This window comes from Sarcophilus harrisii, chromosome 6, assembly GCF_902635505.1.
Source record: "Sarcophilus harrisii chromosome 6, mSarHar1.11, whole genome shotgun sequence".
Taxonomy (NCBI): Eukaryota; Metazoa; Chordata; class Mammalia; order Dasyuromorphia; family Dasyuridae; genus Sarcophilus; species Sarcophilus harrisii.
Genome location: NC_045431.1, coordinates 65,892,947 through 65,916,157, shown reverse-complemented (window position 1 = coordinate 65,916,157; position 23,211 = coordinate 65,892,947). Strand labels below are relative to the sequence as shown.

The window sequence follows — 23,211 nt, the reverse complement described above, 5'->3', positions numbered from 1 at the left end:
TTCCCAGTAACAAACATCTTTATAGAATAGAGAGAGGTCTTCATGATTTTGTCAGATATTTTTTCCCCATTAAAGGAGAAAATGGTGGGGAATAGTGGAAAACCTGGATTTGATATCAGAAAACTCCTGGCTGTGTAACCTTCCAACTTTCAAAATTTAACCCATTCTGCTCTCTTCTGAAGTTCAATTTTCACATGTATAAAATGAGTGGAATATGTTTTTCAACCAGCCCTGGATTTTTATGGGCATTGGAAGCTACCTCTACTGATACAGATGGGCTCATGCTCTGAAATTTATAGTCTCAAAAATTTTCCTGAGGACAGAGAAGTTAAGTGATTTATTTGTGGGCATGAATTCAGATGCGGGAATTGACGTTGTCTTCCTACCTCTAAGAATCACCCTCCTGTCTCCACTATAGCCATAAATGAGGAGGTTGCTGAGGTCCCTTTCAGCCTCAAATGGTCTGATGCTATGATTTCTATCTTGCTATCCCTTAGAAAAGTTTTGGGTTTCAGAAGTGGCTCTTCCTCCAAGCCTGAAAGCTTGCCAGACCTTTTCCAGAGGACATAAAATATCAGCTTTTCCATTCCCTCTGAACTTATAGCTCCTTCTGCTAGTTGGGGAAACTCATACTCGGAGTTATCCTGCCTTTGTTATGACTGAATCTCTGTTGGCACTGAGTAAGCTCACCACATAGGAGGGCATTAGCCTGTGCCTGCTGAAGGCATCCCAGGGTCCTTAATGGGATTTGTCTTCTTAAATCCCTCAGCATTAACCCTGCTGCTCACCATGATGCAACCTTCATTCCAGGTTGCTTTTGGGTTGTTTCCTGAATAAAAGTGCTTTCTTACTTATGGGTGAAATGCATGATACCGTGAGAGTCTCAAAAAGGCTGTTTAATGGAAAAATAGAAAAATGAAATGGAATTTTCCCCCTGAGATCCAGAATGTTTTTCTTCAGATATGTCTAAATTGTAGGTGTAATGTGGAATAGGGGATAGAGCACTAGACTTCAGTACTTGAATACATGATCATTTCTTGAAGTCAGGATACAGACTGACTCAAAACTAGAAGAAATCAGAAAGACATCTAGTCTAATCCCCTTCATTTTAAAAATGAAGAAATAGAGAAATAATCAAGTTAATTGATTTGCTACATACACTATGAGCAACAGAAGTGGAATCTGAGGTCAGATTTTTCAATTCTAAAGAGACATTAGAGTGTCTCTTTCTGAGTTCAAATGCTGCCTCTGACACTTGATAACTGTGTGATCCTAGCAAGTCACTTAACTTCTGAGCAGTTATTCACTTAATTTCTTCTCTGATATCTCTCAATGACCTGAAACTAAAGTCTGTTCCAGAAGAGTCCCAGTTCTGGCACATTTTCTGGGATCTTTCCCAGTGTCACTTGAAAACCAGCTTAGCTCATTTCAGGAGGGCTTACTACTAGGGGATTAATCACTGCATATTGATTTTTTTAAGAACAGAAATTCATAAAACTATATACATCCATGCATATATACATATTTAAACCCACTAAATAGTTGCCTTTTTTTTTTCAAGTTTGCAAAGTGCTTTTCATGCATTGACTCATTATTACTATCCCCATTTTACAGATGAGATTACTGAAGCTAAATGCTCAGAACCACACAACTAGTAAGTCTCTGAAGCCAAATTCAGTTTTGAATCTTCCCCCAAACTTGCCAAACTTCATTTTCCAGAGGGTATAAATAAGCCCAATACTCTATCCATAGCACCATCTAGCTGCCATACTTAAAGCATAGAAAGACTTCAACATCTGTCATTCATCAATCAACAAGTATTTATAGAGTAGTGGTAGTACCCACACTGATGAAATCACACTTCTCTTGAAGCATTAATGTAAATACACTTTTAAAATCCCATTTCCCGTACCCTTAAAGCAAAGACCTCATCAGTCTGCCATTGAAAACATTCTGGGGGCCCGTAACTTAAAAATTGTACTTAACCTGAATTATTTTTGTTCACTCTATGAGACTGAGCTACTGTAGAAAGTGACGTGATACTAGATTAAGACAAATGACTCTCCCACAAAAATGGCCACTTAGCTCTATCTGTAAAATATATTGAGCTGTTGACCTGAACTTATCAAGGGCAGATGGAGTGTTTTTATCTCCTCCCTTATTGTAGATTCCATTTCCCTTTCAGCCATTTTGTTACATTTATTTTCTGATCCAAAAATTGTTCTCCTTGGTGGAGAAAATAGAAATACAATAAAAATGATTCTTTAATCTTTTCCTCACCTTCCCCATGTATAACCTCTCCATTTTTTTTGATCCTCTTATTTTCATCCATATAACAATTGTTACTAGCACGAATATAGTACTTTAAGGTGGGTAATGCATATGAGTGACAACTAGGTAGGGTAGTGGATAGAGAACTGGCTTGGGAACCAGGAAAACTCACCTTCATGAGATCAAATCTGGCCACAAACACTTACTAGCTAAGTAACCCTGAGCAAGTCACCTTGTTTGCATGTTTCCTCATCTGTAAAATTAACTGGAGAGGGAAATAGCAAACTACTCAAGTATCTTTGTCAAAAAAAAAAAAAAGACAAAAAAACTCAAATAGGGTCACAGAGTCAGAAACAACTAAAATGTCCAAACAACAAAAGCATTGTACATGCAGTAGCTCTTTGCAGTAGTAGGTATTTAGACCCATGTGACAGGCAGCATAGCATACTAGATTTGAGTAGAGTTGGCTTTGGATAATAAGAACACTTATGTAACTTTATAAGGTTGGCAAAATGCTTTACATATGATCATCACAATAACCCTTTTAGATAGAAACTATCATCTTCATTTTACAAATGAGGAAACTGAGTCTGAGAGATGCAGAGTGATGTGTCCAAGGTCATACAATCAGTCAGTGTCTGAGGCAGAATTGGAACCAGGATATTCTTGACTCCATCCATCTAATACACTTCTATGCAATGTACCACTTAGCTGCCCCTCAGAGCTAGGAGGATACTAGTTCTAACACTACTTCTGACCCACATACTATTCTTGGGCAAGAGGGAAAGGGAACTCTCTAGGGCTGGCCAGCATCTGCTCTGCCAGCAGTTGCCTTAGAGAGTTGGTTTTAGTCCTGATAGAGAAGTAGCTCAATAGGGAATTTCCTCTATCACTGAAACGATGGGGTTAGTCCCAGCCCCTATTTCTGTTATGTGTTGGGTATATATGTCAGGGAAATGAAGATGAATAAAACATATTGCTGAGCCAGAAGAATTTTATAGCATATAGCTCAGGGCTGAGTAAATAAAACAAATATGTGATTTTGATTTTGTGTGGTCTAGATCTGTGATTGCACCGTGGAACATTCACCAAAGCAGATGAACCATTTGTTCCATAACTTCCCATCCTAAAGAGTTATCCAATGTCACAGACTTGGAGTTACATGTCCAGGGTGCTATAGCAGGATTCGAATCCAGTCTTTCATGGTTCCAGGACTAGCCCTTTATCTACTATTCCATGTTGCCTCTTGGTGAAATAAGCATGTCAGGAAAGTACTAATGGTATCAAGAGAGGGTTAGGAAAGTCAGAAGTAGGAGAGATCATATCCACGTAGTAGCATTTGTTTCTGACTTTTTAGGGGAATAGTTGAACAGCTCCTTGAAATAGGGGGAGTTTCAACTATCACAAAGGCCCAAAATTGGCATTCCAGGCACCGTCGCAGCTGCAGAGAAATGAAGGGCTCCTTCAGGGAACAGCAAGTTGTTTGGTTTGAGTGAAGTGTAGAATATATCTGAGGGATCATTGAGAGATAAAGCCAAGCAGACCAGTTGAGACCTAATTTGAGATCTTATTGTAGAGTACTTAAATGATGAACCTGAGGAGTGGAGACTTTATTCTGTGGGGAATATGGCTCCAAAAAAGATTTGTTTTTTGTTTGCTTGTTTTAGCTAGGAAATTACATGATCCAATGAAGCTTCAATGGCTATTCTTGATGGATTAAAGGAGAAAGGAGAATAGAGGCAGGAAGACTGGATAGGTCCTTATAGTAATCCGAGTAAAAGATTTTTAAAAAGCCTGAATTAGTGTAGAAGCAAAGGAAATGGAATAGTAAAGATGAAAATGAGACATTGCAGAGATAAAATCAATAGACCTTTGATACTCTTTGTATAACAAAGACAAGGGAGAGTAATAAATCAAAGATGACCCCCAAATTTTGAGCATGGGTGACTTGGAGAATGGTGGTCTCTCTAACAGAAATAAGGAAACCAAGAAGAAGAACTGATGATAAGATAGATATAGAAGGATTGGCGATGGTAAATATGATTTTAAGGCTTGTGGACCTTGCAATTTGAACATTACATCTAGAAAATAGCTTATTACTAAATCAATTCAATCATTTACACCTTGGAAATCAGCAAACACTACACATCAGGGCTTGATTTATTGTTTCATTGATTGTCTAGACTTAAGAACGTGATGGAGTAAAACTTAATAATGCAGAATGAAGTCACAAGAGTTTCCCGCATACATTTTTATGAGAACCACAGATCACTCTTACATTTAAGTAAAAGTAATAATAAGGATGATTTTAAAAAAATGTTTAGCATGGAGACTGTATCTAAATCAAACTATGCTATGTTCATTTTCCCCCTTTTTTCTTTTTTTTTCTTCTTGTGGTTTTTCCCTTTTGCTCTGATTTTTCTCTCCCAACATAATTCATAAAGAAATGTGTATTTTAAAAAATTAATGTACATGTAGACACAGAAAAAATAAAACAATTAAAAAATTATTTAGCGGTGTGCTAAGCACTGAGAATAGAAAAAACAACAGTCCCTACCCTCACGGATTTCATACTATCATAGGGGAAGAGAATACTAGAAGGTTTCAAGAGCAAGTTAAATGGAAGCATTCAATGGTTCTTAGGGGAGAGCAGCAAGGCAGATGGCAATGCATCTTCTTTAGTGTTATTTCCATTAATTAAAAAAAATTATATCTGTTTATAGTGGTTAGCTATTTGACAGTAAAAAAGGATTTTGATGGTGATGAGTTTTGTTTCTGGGTTTTCAGTTGTTGGGGCAGTTGCCAGGAGCCAGTGTCTTGCTTCCAAGGACATTGACTGTGGAGACTATAAAATAGGCTAATGTTCTGAAAAGTGAGGAGGGGACTAGAGGGAGAAGAGGAATGGGATGCCATTGCTATCCCTAGGACTCTTGCAATCTCACATTTCCTCTCTTCAAGATGTAGCCTTGCTTATCTCCTTCAACCTCTGCCCCCCAAAGCTTTGTTTTAACAACATTGTTCATATTATTATTTATTAACTTGTTATTTATATTCTATATATTTTTATATATACTCATCTTTCTCCCTGTAAGAATGTAAACTTCATACAACGAGGGATTATTTTATTCTTTGTAATTATATCCCCAGAATGTGGCAGCTAGCTGTTGTTTAATGAATATCTTTTGACTGATTAATTAAAAAGTCCTTTATGATTGAGGCAAGAGGGGAGTTAGTAGTCAAAGTGATAGCAATGATTTGACCACCTGGCAATGTCATCCCTGATTCCATCTCAAGGCTTGGGGCAGTTGTATCGGTGAGAGCAGGGCTGGCAGGTCTCTATCCCAAAGGATAGATGGAATATTTCTCTTGATGCTCTAGAGCAGGGGTGAGGAATGTCCAGTCTGCAGGCCATATAAATCTGTGAAATTATTTGCTAAAGCAACCAGAGTTGATGCTGACTTGAAAGCTAGTTACATCAACCTTCCATTGTTTAAGCTCTGTAAGTTGATAATTTAGGATAGCCTTTGAATGGTGTTATAAATATCCAAATGGCCAATGACAGAAAAAAGGTTCCCTCCCCAGATTTCTCTACCAAGTGTCTCTGCTAGTGGCTGTTGCTTAGCAGTTGGTAATGATGGTAGTAGAGATGGCCCTCTTGACAATGACCAACTTCTTTTCATTTATGTTCATGGAGGTATAATATTATAATGATGATGATGATGATGATGATGATGATGATGATAGATTGATAATAGAACTTGTAAGTTCCAAGTATTCCATTATTGCATTATTTTGGAGTCTCTTAATAATTTAATTAAATAGGTACTGTCACTATTATGATATATTCTCATGTTAGAGATGAGAAAACTTGGTTTCAGAGTTTGTCACTCACTCATGGTAACAAAGCTACTAATCCTAAACAATAGAGATGAGATGCAAGCTAGATCTTCCCGATTCTAAGTCTAATACTCTCTGCTGTTCATAGTTAAAAATGTAGGACTAGAGTGGAATGAAAAAGGCAGGGCTAAAAAGAAATAGATTTGAGAGTCATTTGTAGAGAGTCAGAGTGAATGGGGATGCTTGCAGAAGAAATTTGTGGGGGGGGAGAAAGAAAGACAGAGACAGAGACATACAGAGAGACAAAAAAAAGTCTGGAACTCTTGAGCAATGCTTCCATGGAGTAGGGAGAATAGGAAAAGAATGAAAAATTGGTGCAGAAGGGACAAAATTGGTCAAAGTAGTAGGAAGAGAGCAAGAATAAGGCAGTGACCAGAAAGCCTCCTATTAAAGTGTCTTCCAGTTCTGATGTCCTGTGACTCTATGATAATCACTTTCCCTACCCAAAATAAAATAGAAAGCAAATTGGAATGCCCAAGAACTGGGATAGTAGACAGAAGATTCACTCTTAGATTGGGTCTCCCCAAGAAAATTAAAATACGGAATTAAGACAACTACATGAACAATCAAGCAAAAAACCCCTGCTATTAAAGCAAGTGAATGATTGGAATGATCTTATTTTCCAAATTAGCTCACCTCCCAGCCGAGATTATTAGCCCACTAGTGGCTAATCTTTCCACTTCCTTTTGCTTGTGTGGGTGTCTGCTAGATTTGGAATCACGGGGAGCTAGTGTTTTCCTGTCTCCCATTCTGTCTCAGCCCACGTAACCTAACAGGACTTACATCTCTGTAGAGAGTTTAATGGATGTTACTTTCCATCTTTCTTTCAGTGCAGTTATTCTTCATAGAAACCATTTTCTCATCTTTCTCTGCTTTCTGCCTTTTTCATTTCCTCTGCAATTTCATAGGCAACTGGCTCTGGTTTATTTAAAAACATTGTGAAAAACCAGCCTAAAGGTCCGTGCCTTAATGACTAACAAACAACTCTTTACGTTTTTCAGCGTCGTCTGGGAGATGCTGCAAAGAAAGCCATCAGCAAGCTTCAGGTCAGGACCATCAAGAAGGGCGACAAGGTAACTTCCTCAGCTGCCTTTTTTCAGGGTAGACCTGTGATAAAGGCACTTCCTGGCTTTGCCTTGGAGGGCGGAAAGGAGGAGAGCATGGGGGAAATGAATAGCCATGCAAGCATCCAAAAGACTAGGATGTAACAAGAATTATTTGATAGTGGGCACAGTGTTTACATGATAAAACACTGGCAATGAGCAGAACATAAGGGCTCTGAGGGTAAAGATTGGAGGGTAAAAGGAGTAAATTACTGCTTCAGAAAACCAGCTCGGATCCCACAGAGAGTTTGTTCCTCCTACAATGGAAGATTCATCATAGAATGGAGTTATTGTGCCCACAATAACGTGGCTTAATATATAATTTAGGGATCTATCCAAAAATAAAGGTTAATTAAGCTAAGGAAACAGGTTGATTGATCTGTTGTCTCTTTGTTGTAGGAAACTGAGCCTGACTTTGATAACTGTGCAGTTTGTATTGAAGGCTACAAACCGAATGATGTTGTACGGATCTTGCCTTGCCGGTAAGTCAACCAAGTTATCTGATGAAAGTAGTTAAGTTTTTCCACTTTGTGCTTCAATACAAGCCTTAATTATGCCATGACACATGAACTTGGAGATAGGAAGACTTATTCAAATTCTGTCTTTGATGCTTACTAATTTATGACCTTATTAACTTACTTATTTACTTGATACTATACATCTAGGGTCAATTGCTTATTTTCTCAGTTTCCTCATCTATAAAATGGTTTCAAAGTGGGTGGGAGGTCCAAGTGGCCTCTAAGACCCATTCCATCACAAAATCAATAATCCTATGACCCCATGGTTATAAGCTAAATATGAAAGAGATAGGGTCTTATCTGAACTTTAACCCTCCTCCAAGCCTAGCACAGTACTAAGGTCCATAATTTATTAATGTATCCAGTGTGGTTTGTCTTAACATTTTTTGTTGGCAACTGTCACCTGTCTAGCAATTCTGTCAGGTTCTCTATGTGTCTGAAGTGTCCGCTTCTGCTCCCCATACTGGTCCTTCTCCATCACTTTGAGACCCTAAGAGTAGATCACCTTTTTGAATCCTCTGCTGCAATGATCTTGGTCATGAATCCTATACCTGCACTGCCTCAGAAGTACCATGGAGACAGCCCGTGTGTACAACCACTTCTCATCATGAGGCACTAACTACAATTTGATTGGGTCTACCTACTAGGAGACTGTGAACTTTCCTGACTTATTTTTTTGAGGCACTTGGGGGTTAAACTCCCCAGGATCACACAACTAATAAATACGGGAGGTGATATTTGAGTTCAAGGCCTCCTCTGCCACCCACCTGCCCTCATTTCCTGATTTTTTTGAGAAAAGCAGCTGGAACCCAGACAAACGTTTGCTGGTTCACATACTTCATTGTGACTTCAAACATTTTGTAGGCTCCATTCCATCAGCCTGGGGGAAAAAAGAGCCTAGATTCTTAATAAACATTCAGTGAGTTGAATTTCTTGACTATCACATTGACATAGTGGAGACAAGGCTGCCCATGGAGTCAGAAAGAACAGGAGTAAGATTCTGTCTCTGACTCCATGGGCAGCTATAAGAATGAGAAAGACACTTCATCTCTCACAATCCATCTTACTCTATGATCCTATAAATTACAAGGGAGTTGCCAATCTGCATCAAGGAGGGAGCTTCTATACCAAGAATTCCCACACATGCCATGAAATCACAGAAAGAAAATCCCATTGTCTCAGGTCTGGGTCTGTTCTGCCCAATTCTGCATTCTCAGACTATTATATTGTTTCTGTTTGTGTTTAAGCTATGCTGCATTTTTTAAAATATGCCATTCTCTTTTTCAATGAGCGTGAGAGATGAACATATCACTCACTATAAGATCCTGCAATTTGCTTTTTCAGTTAATTGAGAATCCAGAATAAGGCGGGGCAGTCATGAGACTGTACTCTGCACTGATCAGATCACATCTGGGGTGTTGTGTCCATTTCTGGCTGCTCTATTTGCACATCTGGAATGTGTCCAGAGAAGGATGACTAGAATGATGAGTGGCCATGAAAACACACCATGAAAATTAGCTGAAGGAGCTGGTGATATGTAGCTAGAAGAAGAAAAGAAACAGAAAGATATTAATCACTGCTTTTAAATAATTTACAAGACTATCATGGAAAAGAGAAATTGGACTTTCTAGTTAGCTCCAAAGGGCAGAATTAAGATTTATATCCTAATTGGGAAAGTTAGAGGAAGGCAGATTTTACTTCGACATAAGAAAAAACCTTCCCAATGATTGGAGATACCTGAAATGGAATTTAGGATGGCAGGTTCTCAAACACTAGGAATATTCAAGTCCTAGTCAGACATAAGTCATAGACCTAGAGTTAAAAGCATCTCAGAGATCATCTAGTCCAGTCTCCTTGGCATCAGCTAAGTGGTGCAGTGAACTCCACCTTGGAGTCAAGAAGTTCAAATCCAGTCTCAGACACTAGCTATGTTCTTGGATAAGTGACTTAACCCTGATTGTCTCAACAGAAAAGAAAATAGAATCGCCTTTTCCTTTACAGTTGAGACATCTGAATTCAAGAAACTTAAGTTTCTTGCTCAGGATCCTAGAAAAAGTAACAGGGGCAGGATTTCTACCCAGTTCCCCTGATCCTAGAGACAATGCTGTTTTTTTGCTGTATCACACACAGTCAAAGATCTCATGAGGATTTGATGCATTTGGCAGGGAGTTGACTTAGTTGACTTATACATTTTCTTCCAACACTGAAACTTCCAGCTCAGGCAATTGTATGATTAGCCAGCCATTGTCACAAAGAGAACCCTCAGTACCTCCCTATCTTGTACAGTATCTTTTTAAACTGAAATTCTAAACCGCTAATAATGTTGTAAGAAAAGAATGACTAACAATTCAAAATACAAAGCTCGTGCTATAGTACAATGATCCATGACCACTCTGAAAGACTAGTGATGAAAAATCCTGATCATACCCAGAGAAGAAACTAATTGTATCTAAATACAAATTGAATCTCTCTCTTTCTCTCTCTCTTTTTTTTCTCTCTCTCTCTCTTCTCTCTTCTCTTCTCTTTTCTTCTCTCTCTCTCTCTCTCTTTCTCTCTCTCTCCCTCTCTCCTTTCTGTCTCTCTATGTTTTCTTTCACAACATGACTTTTATAGAAATGTTTTTCATACTTTACATTTGTTCTCAGTGGAGGTAAGAGTGGGCATAAGGGAGAGAATCTGGAACTCACAAATTTTTTAAAAAATGTAAAAATTGTTTTAAAGATAAGTGGGAAAAATATTAAATAAATAAAGAAGTTTTTTTCTAAACCCTGACAAAACTGATGCTATTTCCTCTTCCTTTCTTCTGTGTTGGTAGTAGATTTCCCCCTTTAAAAGGTATATGAGAACATTTTCAGTCATGGCCAATGTGGGAATGTATCCTGCTTGACTATATATGCACATACACACATGTATATACACTATACAAATATAAACACACAAATTCATATTTTTCAATTCAATAGCATTTTATTTTTCCAATTACATGTAAAGACAGTTTTTAACATTCATATTTATAAGATTTTGAGTTCCAAAATTTTCCTCCCTTCCTATCCTTCCCTCTTCCCAAGACAGTAAGCAACTTTATGAAGGTTATCCATGTATCATCATTTTTAACATACTTCCTTACGTATTTTTACAAAGATTTTTTTATTGTTGTTTTTCAATTGTAGATCAATGACTAAAGGAGTGAGGATATGGCTAGGATTGGTATAGAAAGTGCTTAAAAAGCTTTAATGTATAATATAAGTATCAGATATTATTATTAGTAAATTGTATAAGCAATAAATAGCTATATATGTGTGTGTGTTTTGTGTTTATGTATATAATTTGATTTATTTTTTATATAATTAGAGTAGTTGTTGTGGACCTCATAGTTTTAAATTCTAAAATCCAGTCCCTCAGAGTAAATCATCTGCTCTAATGTGGGGGCTGCTGGATTATTTGCAGGACTATATAATATTGAGGCACATAAACACCCAGAAACCTGCTCTAGTGTAGTCACTGCATGTAACTGATTTCCCTCACTCTTCCATTAGAAGCTTAATGACCAGTTAGGTTAAAGGTATACAACTTGTATGAAGACTCAGAGGTAGCTAGGGGGAAAAGATAGAGTACTGGATTTACAATGAGGAAGATCTGAGTCCAAAAGTGTGACTCTGGAAGCCACTTAACCCCATTTACTTCCATTTCCTCTTCTGAAAAATGTATTGGATAAGGAAATGACAAAGCATTCCAGTATCTTTGCCAAGGACCAAGGAAAAGTCATACATCAACAACAATATTGGATTTACTGCCATCCATGGCAGGTGTGTGAATTACAGGATACCTCTCTGGGTGACATTTTGTAAAAGTTGGACAAGGTTCGTAGGTGGGAGAAAGTAAATTGGCCTCCCTTCCTGATCTACTTAATTATCCATAGGAGCTTTAAAGTTATATTTATTCATGCAGCAAGCATTTATTAAGCACTTACTATGTGCCAGATATAGAACCGTTGCTAGGAATATGAAGAAAGACAGAAGTCTTTACTCTTAAGGATTTTTCATTCTTAAATTCTGTTGGTGGGGAGGGGGCAATAATGTGGACAACAATAAATAAATATATATGTATGTATGTGTATACATATATGCATACATACAAATATGTGTGCATATATGTATACATGAATATATACCTTTATGTACAAAGCAATGAGCAAAGAACAGGGAAAGGGAAAAAATCCCTTGATGATCACCAAAGCACTGTGCAAATGAAAAGCAACTTCCAAGGCAAACCTAAGAAAATTATTATCAGATGCTATTTTATCATGATACTCCCCCTTTTTGTTTCCCTTTAAAATCTTGCATAATACAAATTTCAAAACAGCTGACTCTTTTATAGAGGATGTCCATACCCTATTTAATTTTTCTTAATGAATTATTCAATCTCCTCTTTACAATTTAAACTTCTTGGAAAGACTAGCCAATAGCAAACACTCCAGTGAGCCACAAGGAAATCTGAAGCTAAGACAAGAGAGGGGGAGAATCATTTGGAGCTCACAGTTCTCATTTACCTTCTCCTTTGTCCCACCCCAGGCCCATGATGCTTCCCCTTATTCCTTTGTTCTATAATCACTCTTGTTCCCATCTCAGCCCTTGATTCCTGCTGTGAATGTCTCCCTCCTCTACCAGGTCTGCTGTTAAATGCCACAATACACTGACTATTGCCCTGCACCTATGGTTTTCTAGCATCTGCTGATCTTAAATTGTCAACACATATTATCCATTTCTTGGATCTGTCTCTTTCTTTATGCAGATATTTGAAAAGCGAGTTCATTTCATGCCTGCTGCTTGTTTCTGTCAGACAGGTTTCACTAATGGATGCTTTCAACTCAATGCACCAACTCTTCTTGGCTGGATCATTTCCTCTGGAGCATTAGTGTACCTATGTACCCATGAACTTCAATATTCTCACTTTCCAGTTGTTTGCCAGGCTACTATCCATGGTATTCTTCATATCTCCTGCAAAGCAGAATTATTCACAAAATTCTCCAAAGTCTTCTTGCCCTCTGTATTAAGGGTTCTCAACATGGGTCCCAGAAATATGTGTAGATAAATATCAAAGAGTTGATGAACTTTTAAACAATGTTTTAATATTTTAAAATTTTAACTTAATTTTTAAATATTTAAACTATATTTTAATGTAGTTGTAATCTGAAATTCTATGTATTTTATGATATGTTTTTAAAAACATTACCCCAAGAAGAGGTAACGAGACTATTTAAAGGTGTCCATGGCACAGAAAAAGTTAATATCATTTGCTGTATTCAAATCACTACTGGGATCCTTCTCATGTATCTACTTGCTTTTTGAAAATTTTCTGGTTCATTCTTATATATAAATAATAACATGCCTATTATTAGATATATATAGTCTGCCTTATTATATGGGAAATGGTAGAACTAACTAGTGATATTTGGCCCAGAAAAAAAGTACAGGGAAGAAAAATAACTGACTTTACTTTCATGTTCTTTCTCCTCTTCTGTACAAAGTAAAAGCTTCATCTCACTCTCTTTTGATCAAAATTTAAGATTCTTCATGCTCTTGAATAATTATTGGAAATATGTCTGACTGTTCCATTTTTCCCTTCCACCCTCTTTTTTACTTATTCAATCCTTCTTCCCCAACTCCCTGTTCCCCACTTCTATTATTCTTCAACTTATGGGAATAATGCTTCCTGAAGAGCTGAGTTTGGAAGGAATTGCTGCACTTTCTGTACCAGAAACACAATGGCACAGATGGTGTTCTAGAAGGAGACAAGCCTGTTATTTGTTGTTTGGGTCCTAATGTTGAAAAATGTTGTCAAGTTTTCCAAAGGATTTTGGTTTTCCTACTGAATTAGCACATGGAGTATTATTAATTAATAGTTTTAATCACAGAAAAAATAAACATGAAACAAGAGAGGAGTAAAAGTTTGTTTTATTCACTTTAATTCGACAAGCATTTATTAAGTGCCTACAATATACTAAGTCAAGTCCATTAGCATTTATTAAGCACCCACCATTTGCCAGGCATGATATTAGTTCTAGAGAAAGAAAGAAATGCAGAAAATAGCACCTACTTTAAAAGAGCTCACAGTGTAATGGGGGAGACAATGTGCAAATAGTTAAAGACAAAGAAGATATATACAAGTAAACTGGTCTGCTTCATTATACCCCCCCAGGAAACTTATTATACAGGAAAATCATTCAACTGTAAAATTCACACCTTGAGTGTACCTTCAGTTCCTCCCACCTCCTCCCACACCCCTCCTTAGTTCTTCCCTCTGATTGGATGACTCTTTCTAGGACCTCCGTTTAAATTGGGCACCCAGGCCAACTTCCTCTTCATTTCTCACCAGGTGCAATCTGGACTGCTCCATCACCCCCTCTCATTGGCTACCTTCCTCTGCATCCTCCTCTCAATTTATGTATTATCTTCCTCTATTAGAGGTAATCTCTTTGAGGGCAGGAACTGTTCTTCATTTTGCCTATATTTGTATTCTCCGTGTTTAGCACAGTGCCTTGCATATAGTAAGCACTTAATAAATGCTTTTTTTTACTGAGAGAAAAATTAAAGGATAGTCTCAGATAGTCTAAGATTAAGGAGGATGGGAAAAGATTTCTTGCAGATGATAGGATTTTTGCTGAAATGAGAAGAAAGCCAGTTGCACTGGGAGATGGATGTGAGGGGAGAAGATCATCCCATGTGTGAGGAAGAGCCAGTGAAAATTTATGGAGCCAGGAGATGAATGTATCTTGGGAGAACATCAAGGAGGCTAGTATCAATGGTTCACAAGAATTTGTGGAGGATAATAGGATTTAAGGACATGATAAAAGAACCAGCCAGATAAGGAGAGACTTTAAAAGCCAAAAAAAAGATTTTTATATTTCATAATAGAGGCAATGGAGTTTACAGGAGAGAAGAAGGGGAGAGTTATGACACATGACCTGTGCTTTAGAAAGAAACTAGATGGGAGATAATATGGAATATACCAATATGGTAGCATCATTTTTGTTGTTGTTGTTATTGTTTGTCCTTCATTCTCTTCTTTTTCTTAGTAAATTTATTTATTTTTAATACACGATGCTTTATGTATCATATTAGGAGAAAAAAAAACAGAGCAAAAGGGAAAAACCATGAAAGTGATAAAAAAAAAAATAGAAAAAAGAAGTAAACAATGCATGTGTTGATTTACATTCAGTCTCCTTAGTTCTTTTTCTGGATGCAATTGACATTTTTTGATTGCTTTGGATCACTGAACTCATAGGAAGAACCAAGTCTTTGAACATCTCATATTCTTGCCGTTACTGTGTACAATGTACTCCTGGTTGTGCTTGTTTTGCTCAGCTTTGGTTTGTATAAATCTTTCCAGTCCTTTCTATAATCAACTTGTCTATCATTTTTTATATCCTTTACCTTCATATACCACATCTTATTCAGCCATTCCCCAATTGATGGGCATCTGTTCATTTTCTAATGCTTTGCTCCCACAAAAAGAGCTGCTACAAACATTTTTGCACATTCCCTTTGTGATTTCCTTGGGACACAGACCTAGTAACGGCACTGCTAGGTCAAAGGCATGTACAGTTTTATAGCTCTTTAGGCATAGTTCCATATTGCTCTCCAGAATAGTTGGATCAGTTCACAACTCCATCAACAATGTATTAGTGTCCCAATTTTTCCCCTATGCCCTCTAATATTCATCATTATCTTTTCCATTATCTTAGCCAATCTGAGAGGTGTGAGATAGTATCTTGGAGTTGTTTAATTTGCATTTCTCTAATTAGTAGTGATTTAGAGCATTTTTCATATAACTATAGATGGCTTTAATTTCATCATCTGAAAATTGTCTATATCTTTATGATTTGTCCTTCATTCTCAAAAATGACCATGGCATCAGAAACTGGTGCAGTGACTTACAAATGAAGTGGGTTTAAGTTAGGATGAGATGCACAAGGTCACAGCCTAAGTTTCCCCTCTGGAACCATCCAGGTCCAGTGGCAAGATCAGGACGACTGGAGTTGACCCTGGAAACAATGGGAGATCTTGGCCTTTTTAAGCAAAGGACCTCAGCACTGTTAGAGCAAAGATAGAAACAAGACTACAGATTGGATATAGGAGGTGAGAGTGAGGAGCCAAGAATGATACTGAGTTTGTCAGCCTAGGTGACTGAGAGGATAGTGATACCCTCAATAATAATTGGGAATTTGGGAAAGGGGTTTGTGAGAAAAAAAAATTAGTTTTGTTTGGGGTAAATTGAGTTAAGATATCTAACAGATGGTTGGAGATTAGAGACTGGGGGTCAAGAGAAAGGGGAGGTCATTACTCTAGGTGAAAGGAATAGGAAAATTAAGAATTAAGCAGCCCTGGACCTCATGGGGTTTGCATGCCCTGAAGGCATAAAGCATGAGTAAATATAAATTGCATATAATATGTAAAATCAATATAAAAGACAAAAGTCATTTCAGGGAAAAAAAGCATTGGCCATTATGTGATCAGAAAAATTACTCTTATAACCTGAGGAGATAACTCCTTTGAAGGAGGTGAAGAGGCAGTCAGTAGTTGGGAGGGGGAAAATTCCAGACATAAAAGCAGACTATGAAAAGGCACGGAGATAGGAGTTAGGGGGCCAACACATAGGGCTAATGTGATTTTAGAGTATCTAAGATAGAACAACATGAAATCAATATGAAGAGTTTTTCATTGTCAATTATTTTATCCTTGGGGAATTAGGGAGCTACAGAAGATTCTTGAATAATGGAGTGATACAGTCCTGTGCTTTTATTGATTATTAAAGTTTTACTATATTTTCTTCTAATTCCTGACTCCCCCAGCAATTTACCTTGTTTGGTACTTCTGCTATGGTTGAGTTGGAATTCATAGCAACTTTGTAAATAGAGTGGAGAGAATAGTGGGCTTGGAATTAGGAAGACCTGACTTTAAAGCTGACCTCAGAAATGTATTAGCTGATTGACCCTGGGCAAATAATTTATTTTCCCTCTGTTTGCCTCAGTGTCCTCAAAATATAATGAGGATAATAACAGTACCCATGCTATAAGAATTGAATGATATAAGGTGTTTGGCACAGTGATTGATACATAGAAGGCATTTTATAAATGCATATTCCTTTCCCTAAAGGAACTTTGGCCAAGAAAAAAATAGTTTGCCTTTTTGTGAGGCAATGGTGAATAAGTGCCCTTTTCTGTGGATATAACTCAGTCTTTCTTATTGTGGACATTCTCCCCTATTAAAGATCCCAGTAGCAACATGTGGTTTTAGGAGGATAACAGTAGTCATAAATGTTCTTTTTCCCATTGACTTGGCTTAGACTCATCAGCAATATAGCTGCAAGCAGGTCAGCATGAAAAGATCAATTCCTCATTACTCTTTTCTTGGTTAAGTATTGTTCGTGTCTTTGGGTATTTACTATCTGTTTGACCTCCCCACCCCTCCCTGGACATTAGGGTCCTCTTCTGTTCACAAATCACAGAAACAAAAAAACCAGTTAAGTCAACAAACATTTGCTAAGCAATGAGGATACATATTCAAGAAGAAAGAAAGATGGCTCCTGGCTCACTTTACTCATCTGCAAAATCGAGAGGGTGTTTTAACTCATCACCCCTCCAGCTTAAGTCTGTGAAACTAAGTAAGTGGTCATCCAACATTCATTTAAAGACCTCTGGGTTGGAGACCCACTATGCACAGAGGCGACTCCTATTTTCCTAAGCAGTTGCTAACAATCCTTCCAATGCTAAATCCCATGTTTCTAAGATTGTTATTCTAATCTATAGCTATATTTTTAAAATCTGGCAAATAGAGCTTCAGAACTAACAGACTGGCTCTGACCCAGATATATAGAGTCACTCAAACATGAATTCATAAACGAGAAAATGCCCTTTCTCTCCCTTATTTGTAGAAGCAGGGGAGGCCATGGAAAACAGTATATATTGTCTGATTCATTGTGTAACAGATGATAGATAGAAAGAAAGGAAAAAAAGGAAGAAAGGAAAAAAGGAAGGAAGGAAGGAAAGAAAGAATAGACAAATGGATGGATGGATTTCAGTATCTATATCTACCTATATACATATGTATTTATGTGTATATATACACACATATATAGTTTTCTTTTTCATTCTTATATAGTTTACTGCCCAAAGAAATTCAGAAATAAAAGGGATGTAAAAACAAACCAAAAAAACTATTAAAATGTATACATATTTTTGAAAGACTTCTTCAAGACCTTGCATTGACTCCAGTGCATCCTCTCTTGGGGAAGAGTGAGATCCCCTTATGGGAGATCATCAGCCAAAAACCTGATGGCCAGTCATGCTGTTTAATGTAGAAGGATCTCACCATCAAATGACAACTGAAGTATAAGACCTCAGAACACTTGCTGTATTCTGCTGTATTCTGCTGTATTTCGTGGCAACCTGTCTCTTTATGGAGATGTTTGGTGCTTCCTCTAATGTGTTAGCCATTCTCCTGCTTCCCTTTCTCCATTAATAGTATCACAAAATTTCTCTTGAGTCATTCTAAATATTCATTGTGCTCTCTGATAGTGGGGATTGATCATATTTTTTTGAAACATAGCTACAATCTTTCTAAGATTGTAAGGCGTAACCAACCTCATTAGTGCTGAAAAAAGGCAAAGCAAGACTTGAAAAACAATTAATTGGGAGACTGAAAAAAAAATTGCCACCTGTTTTTTTTTTCCACCCTAACAAGCAGCTTTCTGCAGCAAATGAAAATTGAAACTAGTGTGAATGGTTGCAGGGCAAATGCCATGGGTGACATTAACAGAAAGACACTTAGGATGCAAATGGAAATAAGATTGCACTCTGATTTGCAGTGGGCTTTTAGGTAGAGTTAGAACCTTAGATGATGCTTTGGGGTGGGCTTCCCAATCTAGAAGGAGAGGCTGTAAACCTCTTGGTATCTGAACAGCATGGCACTTAAAACCAATGAAAAAATCCACTCAGGAATCATCTCCTTCCAGCTGTTCTTCTTTCACAGCAAATGAAACTTACAGCTTTAAAAAAAATGTCATGGACCTGATTATGACAACTCCATTCTCCCTAAGGCCAGGTAGCTATTTCTTCCCAGGAATAGCTAAGAATAGCTCCCACTTATATAGCACAGTAAGGTTTACAAAATGCTTTTGTTCTACATATCTCATTTCTTTCTCCCAACCACCCTATGAGGCAGCTCCTACTGTTGCTGTCTTCTTATTCAAGAGGAAAGAATGTGGAGCTCAGAGAGAGTAGGTGTCTCTAAGTGTCAGAACCCAGGTTTCTCCTGACTCCAAGTCAACTGCTCTTTGCACTGACCATTAAGCCAGGATTTTCATGGCTCAAGATTCTAGTTTCTCTTTAAATAACACAAAGAAACTTGACTACATTATTTCTAAAGTCAATCCATCAAGTACTTACGTCTGGACTCAGAGTCAGAAAAACCTGAATTTGGGCAGCTGGGTGGTTCAGTGGAGAGAAGGTTTGAAGGTCAGAAACACCCAAGTTCAAATATGACCTTAGACACTTACTAGCTGTGTGACGCTGGGCAAGTCACTTAACCCCAATTGTCTCAAAAGATGAACCAAAGAAAAAGAAAACCTGGCTTCAAATTCTACCTCTAATCCCCAAGCCACTTAACTTTTTTGACTTTTGAGCAAGAGCTTTGAACTGATTTACTAAGTACCATATTCTTTGGCTAGCCAAACTGGTTATCTTGATATTCTGACACCCCCCCCCCAAATAAAAGGAAAAAAAACATTTTCATCTCCTTGCTTTGAACAAGCAGTCCCCCGTACCTAGAATCATTCCCTCTTAGAATTCCTCTTCTTCTTTGAGCATAAATTCAAATGTCATTTTCCTGTTGAGTTCTTTCCTAATCTCCACAGCTGGTAATACCACCCCCATATTACCTTGTATTTATCATGCATATATTTATTTTGAACATACCTATATCTATCTCTGTTGTTTTCTACTGTAAAATGTAAACTCTTTGAGGGTAAAGACGTTATTTGTTTTTGCCATTACGTCCCCAGCACCTAGCACAGTGCCTAGTGTATAGAACCTCCTGAATTTATTGAATAATAGACCAATGCTAGGCTGTATTGGTGAAGGGAGTTCCTACATAGTTTTCCATACAGCAAAAATAACATCATTATTAGTGATTAGATAATATCTACAAAGTGCTTACCGCAATGCCTGGTAAGTATGTAACAAGTATGATACATAATAAGCATGATATGCTACATAGTATTGTATGATACAAATATGTGTGTTACATATGTGTGTGTTACATGTGTGTTTGTATGTTACATAGTGTGTATGTAATATGCAAATAAGTATGCTGCAAATATGTATGTAGCATTCACATGTGTGTCGTATACATAGGCATGTAACATGCAAATAGATATGTAACAAGCATGATACATAGTATGATATGCTACACCGTACTGTACGGTACAAACATGTATGTTACATATGTGTGTTGTGTTACGTGTGTGTTTGTATGTTACATGTGTGTGACATGCAAATAAGTATGCCGCAAATATATGTGTGGCATCCACATATATGTAATGTACATAGGCATGTAACATGCAAATAAATATGTAACAAGTATGATGCATAGTAAGTATTATATGCTACATAGTATTGCATGCTACAAATATGTGTGTTACATGCATATGCATGTAACAGGCAAATAAGTGTGTGACTGTATGATGCAAACATGTATGTAACACCCACACATATAATACCTATATATACCTAGGATGTGACATGCAAATAAATATGTAACAAGTGTGGTGCAATACATAGTATTTCATGATACAAATATATATGTAACATACAAATTAGTATGTAACAAATATGATACATAGTAAGTATGATATAATACATAGTATTGTATGATACAAATATGTGTGCAACATGCATATATGTGTAACATACAAATAAGTATTTATCAAGTATGATGCGTAGTAAGTATTGTATGATACAATGTGTCTGTAACATACAAATAAGTATGTAACAAGTATGATGCATAATATGTATTATACAATACATGGTATTGTATGATACAAATGTGTATGTAACATACATGTGTATGTAATATACAAATAAGTATGTAACAATTTTGATACAAAGTAAGTATGATACAAATGCTCATTTCCTGCCCTTCCTCCTACTTTTCCACCTATGGGACAGTTGTCATCCTTGTCACTGGAGCTATAAGATCTGTGTCCACAAGGAGCTTATATTCTTCAGCTGGACTACAATATAGAACCAATTCCCTGATAGCTGCAAATACTGTGGAAGCATTATTGAAATTCACACCATATATTTCCACTGGACTAGAACTAATTACCATATTTTACATAATTACAACTTCCAGTATTATAAATTTGAATACAGACAACCACCTCTGGGAATTCATTATTCCCACTAATGGAGTTCTAGCTATATACAGTTAAAGCACATGCAAAGAAGTATAAGAGGAAGCAGAGCCTTGGAAATATGAGCTCAATGACACATATTGCCTCTGACACATATTGGCTCAGTGACCCCTGGCATATTGCATTACTTCTCGGTGCTTTAAAGTCCTAAGTTTCCAAGAAGGTGCCAGCCTACATTGGAAGAGTGAGCTTTACACACACCCTAAACCAGTGTAATCAAAGATCCAGTCCCTCTCCCTATTTAAATACAGCTAATGTGAAATTTCAGTGTCCCCACTTCCCCCAGACTTTCTTTGTTTTTGCTAACCTTTGTAAATTCCCAAATGGTCCCCGGTGACTTCTTAGTACCGACCAGTTGTCAGTATAAATGTCCTCTAAAAGCTGACTTGAAGTTTAAATACAAGTTTTACAGTCTTTATGCAGCCGCCTAAGGCACCCACACCCTTATCTGGCTCTGACATTCATTTCTGTAGCAACTTTTTCTTGGGCGCAATCATTTACTTTTCCTGCTTGCTATCATCCGATTCAAAATGACTCAAACCATGAATCACATTTTAATATTTGAAAACTCAAGGAATTCTAATCAAGGCCATTTGAATCACTGAAAATAGACACTTAGCTGCTCCTGAGTGGCTCTCTCCCAGAAACCAGTCTCCCTTTAGAATGAGTTCCATGCACATGGAAGAGCCCTCAACCCAGGAATTTCTAAGCTTGGAACTCGTGAGTTTTATGGACCATTGTAAAAGGAATTGGCTCTTGGTTCTGATCCTTGTCATGCTTGGAATTAGAAACAGTGACTGGCTAACATCTGGACTCTGCAAGAAATGCCTGGACTGATTTTATCCTTTGTGTATGATGAGATTGGGATAAGGACTGAATCTGTTGATTTAACCAATGGAAATCAACACCAACTCTGTAACTTGTGATTTGTGAGAGTTTCCTATAGTTATATGACTTTCCCAGTGTCACAAAAGAAATGTGTGTCAGAGGCAAGACTTAAAGCCTTCAGACCTGGCAGATTTTGAGTCCAGCTCTCTACCCAGTGTAGAGGGATACTTACACTGCCAACTGGTCAGTCCTAAGACTTTATTGAGGATCATTTGGGAATGTACAAGGATTAGCAAAAGCAGAGAAACTTTGAGGGAAGTAGAGGCATGAAATTTCATGTTAGTTGTAATTTACATAGCTAGAGGAGCTGGATCTTTGATTACATTGGTTTAGGGTACACATGTATGTGTATGTGTTCTGTCTGTGAGTGTAAATCTCACTCTTCCAACATAGATTGGTATCTCCTAGGAAATTTACTCACTGTATATCAAGGTCTATCAAAATTGTACGCACTTAGGAGCAACCAGTGTCTGTTTTGGGTAATTTAAATGACTTTGATTAGAATTCCTTGAGTTTTCAAGGATTAGCATAGACTTTAAATCTATGATACTATGATTTTTATTAATTGATAAGATGTGAAACTGCTGGAAGGGGCCCTAGAGATTATTTTGTCCAGAGGATCTTGAATTTTTTGTGTGTGTTTTGGACCTCTTTAGCAATCTGGTAAAGCCTGTGGACTCCTTTTTGGAAGAATATTTGTTGTCTTTATTTATAATTGAAAGAAATACCACGTACTACCAGGAAAGACTGCCTGTCTTTCCCAAAGGTAGGATTTGGGAAAGATGTCACTTTCCCAAAGAAATTTTAGTGAAAATAAAAGTAACATCCTTTCCTGCCCAAATGCAGGGATCCTTTGAAATCTATTCATGGACCTCTTTTCATGAGGTATTCATATTCCCCAGGTAAAGAATCCCTGACTTAGTCCAACCATTTTCAACCAACGATGTCCAACCACATTTTATAGATATGAATTCTAAGTTCCCCAAGACATCTCCAAGCAAAGAGTGGAGAACCATTTATCTGCTACACAGTAGCAGACCACCATCATGTGGATGTTGGAC

At 37.3% G+C, this 23,211-nt stretch overlaps 1 protein-coding gene across 1 annotated transcript in view; it reads left to right on the top strand.

Annotated features, from left to right (window-relative positions):
• RNF150 (ring finger protein 150) overlaps window positions 1-23,211 on the top strand; it is a 328,862-nt gene that overhangs the window by 232,766 nt on the left and 72,885 nt on the right. Inside the window, exons 4-5 of the mRNA XM_031941619.1 lie at window positions 7,170-7,241; window positions 7,671-7,753. Of these exons, the coding sequence (XP_031797479.1) occupies window positions 7,170-7,241; window positions 7,671-7,753 (155 nt within the window). The remainder of the gene's footprint in view (window positions 1-7,169; window positions 7,242-7,670; window positions 7,754-23,211) is intronic.